This window comes from Topomyia yanbarensis, chromosome 2 (genome assembly GCF_030247195.1).
Source record: "Topomyia yanbarensis strain Yona2022 chromosome 2, ASM3024719v1, whole genome shotgun sequence".
In the NCBI taxonomy this organism is placed as follows: domain Eukaryota; kingdom Metazoa; phylum Arthropoda; class Insecta; order Diptera; family Culicidae; genus Topomyia; species Topomyia yanbarensis.
The window spans coordinates 467,951,923-467,967,538 of record NC_080671.1 but is presented as its reverse complement, the minus strand read 5'-3'; the positions used below and the strand labels follow the sequence as shown (position 1 = coordinate 467,967,538).

At 41.2% G+C, this 15,616-nt stretch overlaps 2 protein-coding genes across 5 annotated transcripts in view; both read left to right on the top strand.

Moving 5' to 3' along the window:
* Positions 1-15,616, top strand: part of LOC131686161 (rho guanine nucleotide exchange factor 7) — a 107,648-nt gene that overhangs the window by 12,484 nt on the left and 79,548 nt on the right. The window contains exon 1 of one of the 4 annotated variants that reach the window (XM_058970358.1): positions 12,069-13,725. The exons of the other annotated variants lie outside the window; for them this stretch is intronic. The gene's annotated coding sequence lies outside the window, so the exon portion shown is untranslated. Of the gene's footprint in view, positions 1-12,068; positions 13,726-15,616 lie in introns of those variants that run through there. 4 annotated transcript variants of the gene reach the window in all.
* On the top strand, positions 2,368-3,165 carry LOC131681220 (uncharacterized). The gene has a single exon (XM_058961924.1). It carries the CDS (start codon positions 2,368-2,370, stop codon positions 3,163-3,165), a length of 798 nt encoding a protein of 265 aa, XP_058817907.1.

Genomic DNA, 15,616 nt, shown 5'->3' with positions numbered 1-15,616 from the left:
TTAAAGTCGATTTACAAAAAAACCCATCTTTGATTAGGATGAAATTTTGTTTCAAGATACGTATTTGTGTTCCATACCTACATCAAAAATTCAAGTTGGCTACTTTTAAGGAAAAAAGTATTTTGAAAAAGACTTTTCCTTGTGCAAACTGAATTTATTTTTTCAGTGTATTTTTATCGAAAATCCAATTTTCCAACTGATAGTTGCATGATATATGCAAAAATTATCAGTAACTAATTAGGTATATGTTCATAACAAACTTGAATGAGGGAACAGATAAGCCATTTAGCATCATTGATATATGCGAGATTTAACTAAATACCGCTTGGCCGTGTACGAAGAAGTATCTTCTCCATGGATGCGAACGGTACCGATAAACTACATATTTTTCCGGTATATTTACATTTGCACAAGCCGGACATCCCGCTACAGCGACGCATCACTGCTGCTACCAGAACGGTAGCAAGTGCACTTTTCCGTACAGCAGTAAAATACATTTTTGTTTTGCTGCTGTACTCGGACTGCTCGGTGAGAGTGTGGCGCTGTAAAGTTTGGCCTTTGTACACTCTTCTCTACCCATTCAAAGAGAGAGGACCGCACACGAAAGCGTTGATGCCGGTCCTGGCGTAAATGAACCGTATTCATTGTCGTTGTTTGTGGTTAAAAATATTAAATAGATTAAAAATATTAAAAAGTGTAATGCAAGGAAAGACGCTCGCGTCTGGTGGCTGTACTAGGGGCGGTATTTTTTCTCATGTTACTGCTTTGCACACAGGCTGCCGTACAGCGCTGAGCGTTCTGCAGTAGCGAACAGAAGCAGCGTCGAAGAAGAAAAGAGAATGTAGGTAAAAATATAACAGCCGTAGAAAAGGTTGGCATTTTGCATCCTTGATCTTGTCTATGTACCCGCCCGGGAAGTAGAGATTGATGGAGTAGTCTCCAACGGGGGCCTTAATTGCGAAGTGTGGGATTCTCTCCTTCAAGAATCCTTTGCTTCGGCCATGGAAAATTCTGGCTCGCAAGCAATTGCGTTCAGGAAAAATGAAGGAGTATATGAAAACAATTTATTTTCTATTAGCCTTATTTCGAACCTTTCGCTGAATCTGCTCTTCCAAACTTTTGGATCTGATCTGATCTTTTGGACGGGGCTAGTCTACCTGTTCGTCTTTTTGTGCCTCAAGGCATGAACTGCCGTCTTTGCAAACAATTGGGCCTACAGTGACGTATTGTAGAAACAAGGCACGCTGTGGAAAATGTGGAGAGAATCATGAAAAGTTTTCCTACTGTAGAGAGACTCCGCATGATCTCACGACATATCCCGCATGTAAATTATGTGGGGACAAAATGAAGCATTCTTTTAAGGAACGCTCCGATAATGCAAAAGAGCGCTACGCTACCGACAACAACTAATTTCTACGTTTCCTTGTACACTAAAGAGCGAGAGTCTGACCGTCCCATTGTGGGAACATCTTCTAATGTGCCTATAATTTTCCGAAAGAGGAAAATCAGTTTCCTCTACTAAGCTTCCTCGTAAAGGCCTGAGAGTGCCCCTTGAAGGATGCTATTACAGAACCGAAGTAAGTGGTTCCTGGTCTTGGTAGTCTCCTACTTCGTAATGGGCAGAGATTGCTTAGAATTATACGCGAAAGTGACTTTTGAACGTCGGATCGAAAGCTGAAAAACGCGATTATTGGCACCGATCCATCGACGGATTAACGGACAGATCATCAGAGAAACAATGTTTCGTCTGGTGGCCAGGGCCTACGTTGTGTATTCGATTCATCCTGTGATTGGAATACACGGAACGTTCGTCATACGATGACAGCTATGCATCGCTTTTATGCTAATTTTTAGGACAGTAGTGGTGAGTGTAATCATAAAAGAGGCTGTGCTGCCAACATTCTCCCCACAACGTTGATGGTTTTATATTTAACTATCAACGACCATGCCCACATCGTTACAGTTACAGGAGGCTCTCCGTTTGATGGAGCATGGAAAGCACTCTTTATATTTCCTGGAGAAAACATTGGAGTTTTTGAGTACTTTATCTGAAAAATCATAGCAGATGACTGGTACCACTGTTGTGAATCAGTTTGTTTATTTTCGTTCTCGTATTTTGGATCGTTTTTTTGTGTATATTAAGTGATTTCTCAATTAGAATAGAGTTTGTGCCCTCGCCTAAGCTGCAGTTATTGATCAATTGACTGATAATTTGTGATTCTTGGTCGTGCGGTGACAATTGATAAACATTTTGTTCTCCCAAAGTGTCGTCGGTAGTGATAGAATCCTTGTGATGAAACCGTGGATGCATATCGGGAAAGCTTACTCGCGAAGTAGCTACTGTTGCCTACCTGTAGGCGATTCGCAATGGATTCGAGCTGCCTGCAGTGCTCCGAGCCGGTAACCACTTTGAATCAGCTGAAATGCCAAGGATTTTGCGACAGAATCATGCATCTATCGTGTTCAACGCTCACTCGTCCAAAATTGGACATGATTAACGACTCAGCGAATATATTCTGGCTTTGCGACAGCTGTGTGGATTTGATGAAATCCTCCGCAGTGAATGCAGCTTTTACAGCATTGAGCGAAGCGTTCCGTTTGCTGACCGACACACATAAAACAGCGCTTGAAGCATTAAAGGCTGAAATAGAGAAAACCAGAAAATCAGTGGAATCCGCAACGACATTGCCTGCAACTCCCATATCATGGCCCGTTCCAAATAGAGCTGGAGCCAAACGTGCTCGCGAGACGGAGGATGATAAATTTCCTTCTAAATCCGATGTCCCCAGTCTAACGTGTGGCAAGAAAAAGGGTGATGTAGCAAAGGTACCCACAATCACTGTTCAACCCGCTACTAGTAAATGCTGGATTTACTTGTCACGAATTGCTACCACCGTTTCCGAAGCTGAGGTTGGTGCTATGGTTAAGGAGTGCCTCTCAACGGACGATCCGGTCGAAGTGAAGAAGTTATTGAAAAAAGACGCAAATTTGAGCGGGCTTAATTTCATTTCTTTCAAAATTGGTGTTGACCCTCAACTTCGTGAAATGGCTCTCAATGCCGATACCTGGCCGGATGGGATGTATTTCCGCGAGTTCATCGACTTTCGGCAAGAACGTAATAATGACGGGAAGCATGGGTTTCGGAAAACACCTCGACTGGGATAAATCCATCGCAAATAGCAGTTATTTTAGACCACGCACCGACAATTCGCCTGTTGATCAACGGCAACCGGGACGCACCGTAGAAAGCAATATGGAATCCCCCAATCCTCCCAGCACAGTCGTGCCCCTTGCAGTCAGCAGTATCTTCAGTCGTCCCGGCCCTGTGTCTGGGAATGGAGAGGGGGACTTCCAAATTGCCCTCTTTGGCAAGTATTTTCAAAATTATGTTGATGAATCAACCGTTTTTCCTGATGGAACTGTTTGTTCTAGCTCGAATGCTCCCGACTGTCAATTAATGAGTCATCTCTGTCAGCCGTCAGCTGGAAACCTCCTGAGGAGCACTCCAACTTCCATCACGAGTGCTACCAATTCATGCAGTTCACCCGCTCCTTCCGCTGTTAGCAGTCATTCCAATCGCCCCGGTGTACATTCCAGACGAATGAATCGAGGAGTGCCGGTCAGCCTTCCGTGCCTAAAATCGTCGCCCATCCACTTATACTATCAAAATGTGGGAGGCATGAATTCCTGTGCAAATACCTATCGTCTAGCTACCTCGGACTGCTGTTACGACATCATCGCATTGACAGAAACATGGCTAAATGAGCAGACTCTATCCAGCCAGGTGATTTGCTCTGACTACGAGGTTCTCAGATGTGATCGTAGCCCTCTCAACAGCAACAAATCCTCCGGTGGCGGTGTTTTGCTCGTTGTGCGTCGTGGATTAAAAGTTCAACATATAACAAATGACGCTTGGAGCAGCATCGAACAAGTATGGGCAGCGATAAAATTGGGAAATCGAACATTATATATATGTGTGGTTTATTTCCCTCTCGATAAAATTCGCGACTCTGCACTAGTTGATTCTCATTCTGAATCATTGAATTCTGTTTCCGCGATGGCGCAACTCACTGACGAAATCATGATTATCGGCAATTTCAACCTTTCTACAATAAAGTGGCGTTCCGTTCATAACGGATTTCTACAACCCGACCCAGACGAATCTGTTTTTCATCCTGGCAGCATCACTCTTCTGGATGGCTATAGCACGGCTACACTTCAGCAGATCAACAGCACCACGAACGAGAACGACCGGATTTTAGATCTATGCTTCGTCAATGCCAGAGATCAATCGCCGCATATTTCCACCGCCCTCACCCCTCTAGTAAAGTATGTTCGCCACCATCCGCCTCTACATCTTACACTCCAGGACGTACCGCCTATGAAGCTTTCGAGCCACGCGCCCACCGTGTGTTATAATTATAAGCGGGCCGACTATAGCGGCATTTTGAATATTTTACAAAGTATTAACTGGGATTCTGTGCTAAGCAAGGATGATGTGAACTCCGCCGCTGAAACGTTCTGCCATATAATGAGCTACCTTATCGATCGTCATGTCCCAAAGTGTAATCAACGAAGTGATCAATCCCCCTGGCAGACAGCCGAGCTACGTCAGCTAAAAACTGCGAAAAGAGCAGCATTACGAAAGTTTACCAAACGCCGTACCTTGTCACTGAGAGCTTATTGTGTAAGGCTCAATAACGATTTTAAAAAACTGAACAGTTTTTGTTTTTCAAACTATCAACGAAAAATGCAACGTAAGGTTAAGTCGGATCCTAAATCGTTTTGGAGATACGTCAATGAGCAGCGGAAAGAAACCGGCTTACCTTCTACAATGTTTTTGAATGGTGAAGTTGGGCATGATTCACAAGCCATATGCAAATTGTTCGCCTCTAAATTTGCGAGTGTGTTCGTCAGTGAGACTCTGTCCTCGCAGCAGATTGACGTTGCAGCTAGCGGCGTGGCCCAACTCGAACGGTCAGTGAGTGAGATTCATGTGGAGCACTCGGATATTGTATCAGCAGCATCCAAGCTTAAAGCATCGTCATCTCCTGGGCCAGATGGTGTCCCTGCTGTGTTTTTGAAAAAGTGTATATCTGGTTTGGTGGAACCTCTCTGTCAACTATTCAAAATGTCACTGACAACCGCGATTTTTCCTCAATTGTGGAAAGCAGCTTTCATCTTTCCTGTCCACAAAAAAGGTGATAAGAGAAACATTGACAATTATCGAGGAATATCTGCGCTCTGTGCCATTTCCAAGCTCTTTGAGTTAGTCGTGGTGGAGTCAGTGTTTTTTCACTGTAAGGAATATATTTCTAAAGACCAACACGGATTCATGCCGAATCGATCTACGTCGACGAATCTACTATCTCTAACCTCTTTTGTGTCCGAAGGGTTTGATGCGAATCAACAAACTGATGTTATATATACTGACTTATCTGCAGCTTTCGACAAAATCAATCACGATATCGCAGTCGCTAAATTGGAAAAACTTGGCTTCAGTGGATCACTCCTGCGATGGTTTCAATCCTATCTCGTTGGCCGTCAACTCAGTGTGAACATAGGTGATGCATACTCCAAACTGTTCTCCGCAACGACTGGTATTCCACAAGGAAGTCATCTCGGACCATTAATATTCACTCTCTATTTCAACGATGTAAACTATCAGCTGAAAGGACCACGGTTGTCGTATGCAGATGATCTAAAAATTTTCAACAGAATTAGGAGCCGATCGGACGCACAATATTTGCAGCAGCAATTCGACACTTTCAGCAGATGGTGTGAAAACAACCGAATGATTCTGAATCCGGCGAAATGTTCTGTGATATCGTTCACCAGAAAAAAAGATCCCATTGAGTTTGAATATAACTTGTCTGGAGCTCTTGTTTCCCGGGTGAGCTGCGTTAAGGATCTTGGAGTGCTGTTAGATTCGAAACTTACATTTAAGAATCACATTTCGTATGTTGTTGGTAAAGCATCGCGAAGCCTGGGCTTCATTTTCCGTACGGCTAAATCCTTTACAGACATTTACTGTCTCAAAAGCCTATACTGCTCTTTAGTGCGCTCTACGCTGGAGTATTGTTCGGCGGTCTGGAACCCGAATTACATGAACAGCAGCGATCGAATTGAAGGCGTTCAACGAAAATTTATACGGTATGCTCTTCGACGCCTGCCTTGGCGCGATCCTGTTCGTCTACCAAGCTACGAGAGTCGGTGTCAACTCATCCAGCTCGATACTCTCCAGCGTCGTAGAGAAACTGCAAGAGCCTTATTCATCTCTGATCTTCTGTCAGGACGCATCGATTCTCCAGATTTACTAGAGCGAGTTAACATCCAAGCAAGGTCCAGAACGTTACGCGGAAACGTTCTTCTGAGAGTGCCGTTTCGACGAACTATTCAAACAGCTAATGCCGCTATCACGGGACTACAACTCCTCTTCAATCGTGTGTCGCACTTGATCGACTTTCATTTGTCTCGAATATCATTGAGAAATCGATTCCTGCAGTTTTTTAGATGTAATTAGTTTAAGTTTCCATCATTGGGGCCGAGTACGGCCTGTTGATGCGCGTGATAAATGAATAAATGAATGACCTTAGTTTGAATTCTTTCAATATTTTTATTTTTTCAATATTTTTATTCAAAAATTTGACTAATTTTGTTAAAATTACTTCTACAACAGGGTTGTTAATACGATACATTTTTCACGATAATTTATCGGCGTTACTCGTTAACGATAATGTATCGTCATCGGAAACTCCGTTAACGATAATGTATCGTCGCCTTCATCGTCATCGTCGATAATTGTATCGTCGTATTCATCGTCATCGTCGGTTCATCGGTTATCGCGATACATTTTGCGTTACTTTCCCATTTATTGGAGTTGAAGTTGATGCAACTTTCAATTGTTTAGAAATAAATACCTATTGAAGGACATGTTGTTGGCAGTTGATCAATAGTTTTGGACATTTTCTATGCACAGCAGGGTCCGACGATGCATCAAAATGAAACTATTTCAATTTTTAGGGAAAGTGAATTATATTGAAGGGAAAGTTGTTGGCAATTGAAAATCAATAATTTTGGACATTTCAATACGCAGAAGGGTCCGACGATGTGTCAAAATTGAATTTTTCAACTTTTCGAGTAAGTTGGTGCACAGAAGAGTCACAGCTGCACAGTGTTTCCAAGCGGCAAAAGGTATCAAAATTGTTTTGACCATGAAGAAAACAAATTTTGAGCTATTGTGTAATTAGTAATTTTTAGCACGCAAAAATATATATGAAAAACTACTAAGCCACTATTATTAGGCCATTCACAAATTACACTACACATTTAAGTGGTGTGGTGATTAACAGATTTTATTATAATTTTAATTTAAACTAGAAGATTTCGGATTTTAAAAAGGAGAATATACATACATATTTCCAATGTTTGATTACCTTTTCTAGTTAGGAAGCTTTTAGCCCCCTCCTCCTTTTCTTCTCTACACTATGTAACAAGATGCTTCATGCTTCCTTCTTTTACCCTTAAATATGTAGTGTAATTTACGAACGGCCCCATAATAGAGTTTTAATCGATTTTTGAATACAGTGAAGACCCGTTTTTATCAGCCCCTTGGCGAATTTTAGGCTGATAAAACGATGACATTGACAAAATCGGCACATATTTTTTCTGGTTCTGAAGAGACGAAGTCGAAACGCAAACACCTGGACTAACATATTTTTTCTTTCTTTTTAATAAACCGGAGCGGTTAAAATATTCTTTAGTCCCTCGACAAAGCCTCATAACCCGTTCTGACCATTTAGTAAAAATTTACCTTAAGGAGGTCTTACAGTACAGTATTATTATTTTCGTATATTTTGCATCTCTAAGATAAAGAAGGAATTTACTCGAATTTGACTTGAACGTAGGCTAGAGCCCACCAAACGAATTTGATAGTGTTTGTTTTACAGATTCGTATTGGTATTCGTCTGCGGAAATTTACGACTTCCATACCAAAATATTGCTTTTTGGGCACTAAAACATTCGATAACTTCTAAGTTGTAAGAGGTACAAATAAACTTATATTACAAAAATTGTGTACTTTCTTATGCTGAACAAAATCTTGGAACATTTTGAAATTCTACAAAATTACCAGGAAAAGTATTTTGAAAAAAGGAATTTTCAGGGGTATATCAAAGAAATCTCCACAAATGTAAATTAAAATTGACAGATAGGCACATAGTCTCTTCAGCGAAGTTAATACTTAGGATATTCTCAACAACTTTGCCAAAGAAAGTTTTTTTTTATTTTTTACTAAATGACCAAACAAAAACTTGCTGCTCAGCTTTAGAGGGATTAATTACTCAACCAACACTTTTTAAATGCAAAAAAACTATAAATAAGCTTTGCAATACATTATAGCTAAAAATGTTTTTTCGTGGTTCAAAGAATTTCTTTCACCTTTTTGCCACTTTGGAAACACTGTGCACTGGTGGATCCTCCTGTGAATTGAAAATGTCCAAAACCATTGATTGTGAACTGGCAATAACTTTCCCTTCAGTATAAAATTCTCCCGAAAAGTTGACAAAAAATTCCATTTTGACACATCGTCGGAACATACCACCCCCCCCCCCCCCCCTGTGCATAGAAAATGTCCAAAACTATTGATTTTCAACTGCCAATAACATGTCATTCAGTAGTTATTCATTTCAAAACAATTGAAAGTTAACCGCATCAACTTCAACTCCAATAAACGGGAAAGTAACGCAAAATGTATCGCGATAACCACCGATGAATTATCGACGATGACGATGAATCCGACGATAAATTATCGTTAACGGAGTTTCCGATGACGTTGACGGGTGGTTAACGTTATCGACGATGACGATAAATTATCGATTAACAACCCTGTTCTACAACATTTTTTTGTATGATTTGTTATTTTTGGACTATAGCCATTTGAAAAAAAATTGGTAAAAAAAGTTTGACCCTTTTCAAAAGACAGTCTTAAGTATTTTTGGAAAAACAAAGTATGCAAAGATTTTTTGTGTGACAAAATTCTCATGTACAGAAAGTTTCATTAAAATCAGAGAGCGTGCTGCCAACATTTGGTCGGTTACCCACCAAGAAACACCCTCGGATATATAGGGGAGGAAATGATTTGCCTCTTCCGAAAATTCCCAAGCATAGTGCCTTCAATTGGGTCTTCAAAATAGCACTCTACATTGAGCACTTGGAACGGTCCTTAAAAGAAGGCTTCGGGTGTCTCCGCGTAATTTGTACGCCGATAGAGAATAAGTTGTTTTTTTATCCAACGCGATTTTTGCTGAAAGCAATTGCTTCCCATTCACAATTTTCACTGACAGAAGCATGGAATCTTTGGAAGTTCCAACCCCGTACTTCAGCAGCTCTTCGCATACCAGCCCCATTTCGGTTATTACTCCATCGATTTCAACTGTTTTTGCCGGTACATAGATACAATATTCCTGCAGGAAATTCTTGTAGCGAGCAATCCTGTTCACTTGCTCAATATCACTCTCAGTTTAACTGGCCGAACGTGTTATAGTTATATCGGATGCAGGATAACATCATCGAAAAAGTTGTTTTGGACAAGATTTATTTTGCTGTCTGGTTCTTGATTTTTGGCATTTTGATGAATACTTCACAGAATTTTACACATATTTAATTCGGTTTTCCCCGTTTTTTTTTTAATTTCGGAAATTTTCACAGATTTTTTTCTGTTTTAGGCATCATAGATGATAAAAAGACTTTTTTAGCCTAAACAAATTCAATATGGTATCTCTGCTGCAGAGTTGCAATGGCGAAAATAAAAGGCCCAGCTGAGCCACACGAAAGGAGCCTGGAGAAAATGAAGGTTATAATCGAATGGCTGTTCCCGCAGCATGACCAATTATCTGGCCGCTTTCACAGTAAGGTGAGAAAAACGATTACGAAGAAAAACCCGACAAAGAGCTAATTGAGGTGGTGAAAGCCATAAACATGATGAATAACCGATCATGACGGAATCCCAAACCTGGTACCGCAAACAGCGATATAGAAGAACCAGGATTATGCTGCAGGAATGCATCGATGAAGGTGGTTTTCTCGATAACTAGAGGCTACAGAAGCTGATGGTGCTACCGAAACCGGCAAAGACAGGTTTTATAGGTCGTATAGGCCAATATGTCTATTGGATTTAGTCGGAAAACTGTTAGAGAGGATAACGTTGAACTGGTTTACCAGGTACACGGACGCTCTGTAGCTTGCCTTCCGGAAATATACAGTGGAAGCCATCGGAACGGTTGTGGAAACTGGAATCGCTATTGTGCGGTGCTCACCTTAGACATGAAGAATGTTTTCAACAGTTGGGAAGCAATCGCCCTTTCGCTGTACAGCATGGGGTTTCCTGAGTATCTTGCCAGGATTTTGAAGAGCTACATTCTGAAAGCAAAACACTCATCAGCGAGACAGACGAAGGAGAGAGAAGAATGACAATTACGGTGGGCGTTCCACATAATTACCAGAATAATTTCTATTATATTGCTACTGGATGAGGATCAGTTGTGCTGTAAGAGGAGCACAACGAAGAAGAACGCGGATTGACACCATGAGTAAGTGGTAAGAGGAATTGAAGATGGACACACCGATTGATCCCGACGTATCAACGTGTATGAATTATCTGCACAGATTCGGGTATGCGGAGTCTCCTCTCAGTTCGGAGCCCAGACGTTAAAGAGACACCGGAGCACGTGGTTTTTGACTGCTCACAATTCGGTTCAATGGAAAGAGCAATGTTTGCTTTCAGCGAGGCAAACATCAACCCAGATAACATCTTCCATAGAATGTATTGCGATGAAAATACTTGGACCGTCATGAACGGAACCATTGTGCAAATAATGTCGGCTTTGCAGCGAAAATGGCGGGAAGATCAAGCGAGTAGATGAATAGAACAATGGGTCATCGTCCCATGGATAGCCCAAATCCTTCAACGGGGAGGACTAACTCGAGATGTTCGCGTCGATGCATCGAAAGCGGGTCGTCAAGGCGCCAATATACCGAACGCAACGCTCTACCCAGAATCGCCAGACCGATCGACTAGATCGAGTAGGTCACATGAAGTGCCAGCGGTGGGTCCTTGTGCGCCATCGAACCGGAAGCGCCCGACTGACCTCTACACCCGAATAGATCGCGACATAGCTGGGTGCTAAATGACTCACAAAACTGGTATCGGTATGGGGAGAAATTCCGCCGCCGAGAAACTCTCAGTCGGAATTGGGTAGGATTCAGTCAGCGGTCTCAGTCCTCTAATTAGAACCAAGGAGAATACTCGAAAGCAGGCATTGAGCAGTATACTATGAGAAAGGGTTATTGTAAAATTTGTATTGTATTGTATGCTTCATTCAGTAGCGCAGTGTATTAGTATTGCTAAAAAGCGTCAATGATCTATAGCTTGAATATCATTTTTAAATGCAGACCTTGATTTACTTCATTCATTGCGCTGCCAAAAACCAATTTCTGCCGAACAACTTCCCTACTAGTTTTGATTGAGAACGATCGTTGCCACGAAACTCGGAAAACCTTGACGACATACGATAAATTATCTCACACTACCCCAATATTTGCATCGGGAAATTACGGTGAATTAAAACTGACCTAAGCTGTATACATTCATCCTCATTTGCTGCATATTCATCCTCATTTCAAACACATCTCTGGTGCAGGTCAATCGAACCAACGGAACCAACAGTTGGCCCCCTCCCAATAAATCTGTTTTAAGCATCTAACGCTCATCTAGCCGCCGGTTGCAGCAGCGCCAAAGCGGATTGCGTCGAAGAAAAATTTCATCCCTTCTTACCTAGTAGTAGATACATATTTCTACTATGTTTGTAGATAAGAACAAGCGCTCACTCGACAGCTCTTTGATGTCATAATGTGCCAAAATGTCTATACGGCGGTTACTAACGGGTTGGTTTTTTTTATGCGATTTCGTGTGCGATTTTTAAGGGGTTTGCGCCTGACACTGACGAATTCTAGCTGGCAATAATTATTTTTTGAACGGAATGTTTTCGCGCCTCAAAGCGAGGTGTCTTTCTGGTTGCGAACGGTCGGGTTTTGTCTTAGTTCCGCCGCGGAAGCTAATCCGGAAAAGGGCACACATTCTCACTTGATGTCGGCAGGTGCTCTTGGTCGCGTTCCCGTGTTCGATTCAGATTCATATTTCGAGCTGTAGTGGAGGGACGATTTAAATAATTTGTTGCTGATTTGTGTCCGTCTGCTCGGGGAAGACGAAAGGTCGGCTCGGCATATGCGGTTCCGAAGAGTTTATGCTATGATCCGCGGTGAATGGTAAAGTGAGGGGTCGTGAAGCAGAAATTTTTCAGTTAAGCTGAGAGTCTAACCGAGAAACAACAAGCCAGCTGAAAGCAGAAATAATCGTTCCGCTTGGAGGCAAATGCTCAACGTTGGATCATCTTACGTTTGCTTCATTTTCGCAGTGTGGACATATAAATAAATCTTATACAGAAATACTCCGCACCAGTTCATCGACAGTAATAAACGGACGCGCCTTTCGTAGAATCCAGAAGCTACAATCATGGTAGCCATGAATCAAAACTACATGGTCCTGATATGGTACCTCATCATAGTGATCGTGCTGATATACCTGTTTGCATTTTCACAGTGACGTCGTAAATTACGTCACGTCGAAAATATTATGTCTTACCTAGACAATGTATCGTAGTTAAGTAGAAGTTTAAGTAGATAGAGTCAAGAATAATTGATAGAAATGTAAATTCGATTGTCGAATCTCGCATAAACACATTCACACCCTCACAGACTTGCACATTCACAAAGGCACATTGATGATTGTACAATAACTATACAGTTATTAGAAATGATATTGGGATTGTTCATAAGACAGCACCCTAACTTTGTATACTCTATCGAGATGAAGCGTGTAGGAAAGCTATCACACTTATCTTGCTGCACCTGCTTCTAGCGGCTCAGAATAGCTGCAACATTCCCAATAAGATAAACGAGAAAAGACACAACACTCACTATTAGTTACACATGCCCAAGTATCACCAGCTTCCCATTTACCAGTCGTAGATCTCCCCCTAAGATGAGCCAATTTGTGCAGCCAGCTTGAAGCGATTATCATTTGTAAGACCTTGTAATCTAGCGTACAGCAATTAACTTAAAATTAAACAAATATCGCGTCTTCGAGTTAAAGATGCACCAGATCCAGAAATCGAAAAAGCACCAACACGAGCAGTGAGAACACGAGCACAAGGAAAAACTCGCAACCATAACGAAAGCAATATTCACATAATTAATAATTTTAATCTATATAAATAAACAACCGAACACCGTCGAAGAAGGCAAGCAATAGAAACAAATGTACCCATCGTCGTCATCCGTAAACGTCACCGTGTCAACGTTTTGCCCCGAAGATGACATTTTCGGACAGCGGCAATTTACTATTTGACGATCCCCTATAGCTAGTGTTGGTGGTCCCATTCGGATTCGGGGATGCTGGAGAATCGTCCACCGTCCACCCAGTTGAACCGATGCCAGTTGCAGGGAAGTCGTCTAGTCGAGCACACCACCGTTGACGACGCAGCCAAGACGGACTGTGTAAAAGTGTACTGCACTCGCCGAAGGACGCCTACTCGCCACGATATTTGGGACAGTACACAATTGCAAAAATGGCTCCGGCCATTGGCCAACGGAAGTGACATCGAAAGTGTAAGTGGTGCTTCAAGCGTTGTGAGATTTTGTTTTGTGTGAGTGCATATTTAGTTCGGATTTTTCTAGTAGGAAGGAAATATAGTTTAACGGTTGCGTTGATTTGCAGCTCGTGTGAAAGTCAAAGAGGAAAATGCAATCCGTTACTTTTACACAAGCATGGTCAAGGTTTTTATTTAGAATGTTGGCGGGCAGAACTCGTTCGTTAATATCATCTGCTGTTTTCTATGTTTTTTTTTCGTGAGATTTATTTCATGTTATTTTATTTTCGTTGACGATGCGCTACGAATTAAAGTTAGCCAAAAAAGGTTATGTGTTTGCCAAACTGTTTACATGATTCTGTTATTTACCACAGTGACTATTGCAGATTCTAACTAGTGGATATCAGTTTTCAAAGAAACGGACTCTTCTTTATGATAGCATCAAAAAAAGTTTTTTGATGGAGATTCAATTTTTGACTGAACAGTTGTTGTATGAAGTCTTTAAGTTTTGGGTGATCAAATTATCGATATAAAAAGGAAATAACGTCAAAGTTTCAGAACTTTAAAAATTCTTGGTGTAAAGGATTATGTCAAGACTAGTTTAGTGAAGAATCATTCCTGGTAAGGATTTGAACATTATACAACTGGCTTTTGGAATCATCGTCACACATCATGAGTCACATTAGATTTTTTATACTGCGCAAGCTAGTAAAGTAGACACTACCCAATTTAGTCTAAATATTAATTACATTTATTTAAATGTATTACACACTAACCCAGCCCAAACTTGTTCAGTAATTTCTTTTGACGACTTTCTCAGTAAAGTGATATTTTTAAGGAGCTGTCAGCAAATTGTTTAAAAATTTGCGGAATAGTTCTCATTTTTTAGCGATTTTCAGTAATTTTTCGAATAATTTACTGAAACCCGCAATATTTTTCACTGAATTTATCAGGTCTTCTGTTTTTTTCGGTACATAAACATTATCCAGTAAAATACTGACTGATTGTTCGGCAAAATTGCACCAACGTTACCGAACCTCGTCAAAAACTTACAAAACAGGTACAGCAAATCATCTGTCAAGTCGCCATTTTCAGAGGAAACTGCTGACTGACCAGTGTTTTTTGACGTTTGGATAGAACGGATTGCGGAGAGTTCGGTACCAAATTGTTTTTTACTGAATTGATCACCGAACGGTTTGCTGTTCAAAACCCCAGCAAAATTTTACTGTACCCAGTAATTTAAATTAAGTGTGTAGGTAGATCAGCGTCTGTGTATTCGCTTAGCTCATACACACACTTTTTTACATTTTCTCATCAGTGTTGTTATTGTACTGCTTCTAAGGAACGAGTATCAGCCGAAGTTACAATCCATAATTGATAATGCTTAGGAGCAGCAAATCAAATCGTTTTAACACCTCTCGATTTCATCGTCATCCATATATTCGAAAATCTTGGTTCTAATGTCGTTGTCTTCGATACCGTGTTGCATGTTGTTCTTCACAACAACCCGCGTTCTGCCCTAAAGCTAAAGCTCTAAACGGTATCAGTACCACATTACGCACGTGATGTAGCTGTATATGAACCACCTCTGTGAAGCTAAACTCCATGTTTACCTTTAGTAACTGTTCCGCCTCGTGCACTGTTGGTCTAATTCGAGTTTGTTTGCAGCAAACGACGATGGTGTTCTCCCATAGTAGGAACATTATTGTCTTCTGAGGATCTGAATTTAATATCCTAACAACAATACGTGGCAACGATACTACACTTTTTATACAGTGGATAAACAACACTACGACTGATATCTGATAGAAGCAGCGGATCGATTTTTAGCTTCTGCTCTGGAAGAGATGAGAAGGTACACTGAAACACGTACTTTTTAATAGACGACGGTGCGGGTTGGTACTGGGCCT

What these genes read in the sequence shown, in the direction of transcription:
- LOC131681220 (XM_058961924.1), top strand. Translation starts at nt 2,368, where the DNA reads ATGGATTCGAGCTGCCTGCAGTGCTCCGAGCCGGTAACCACTTTGAAT.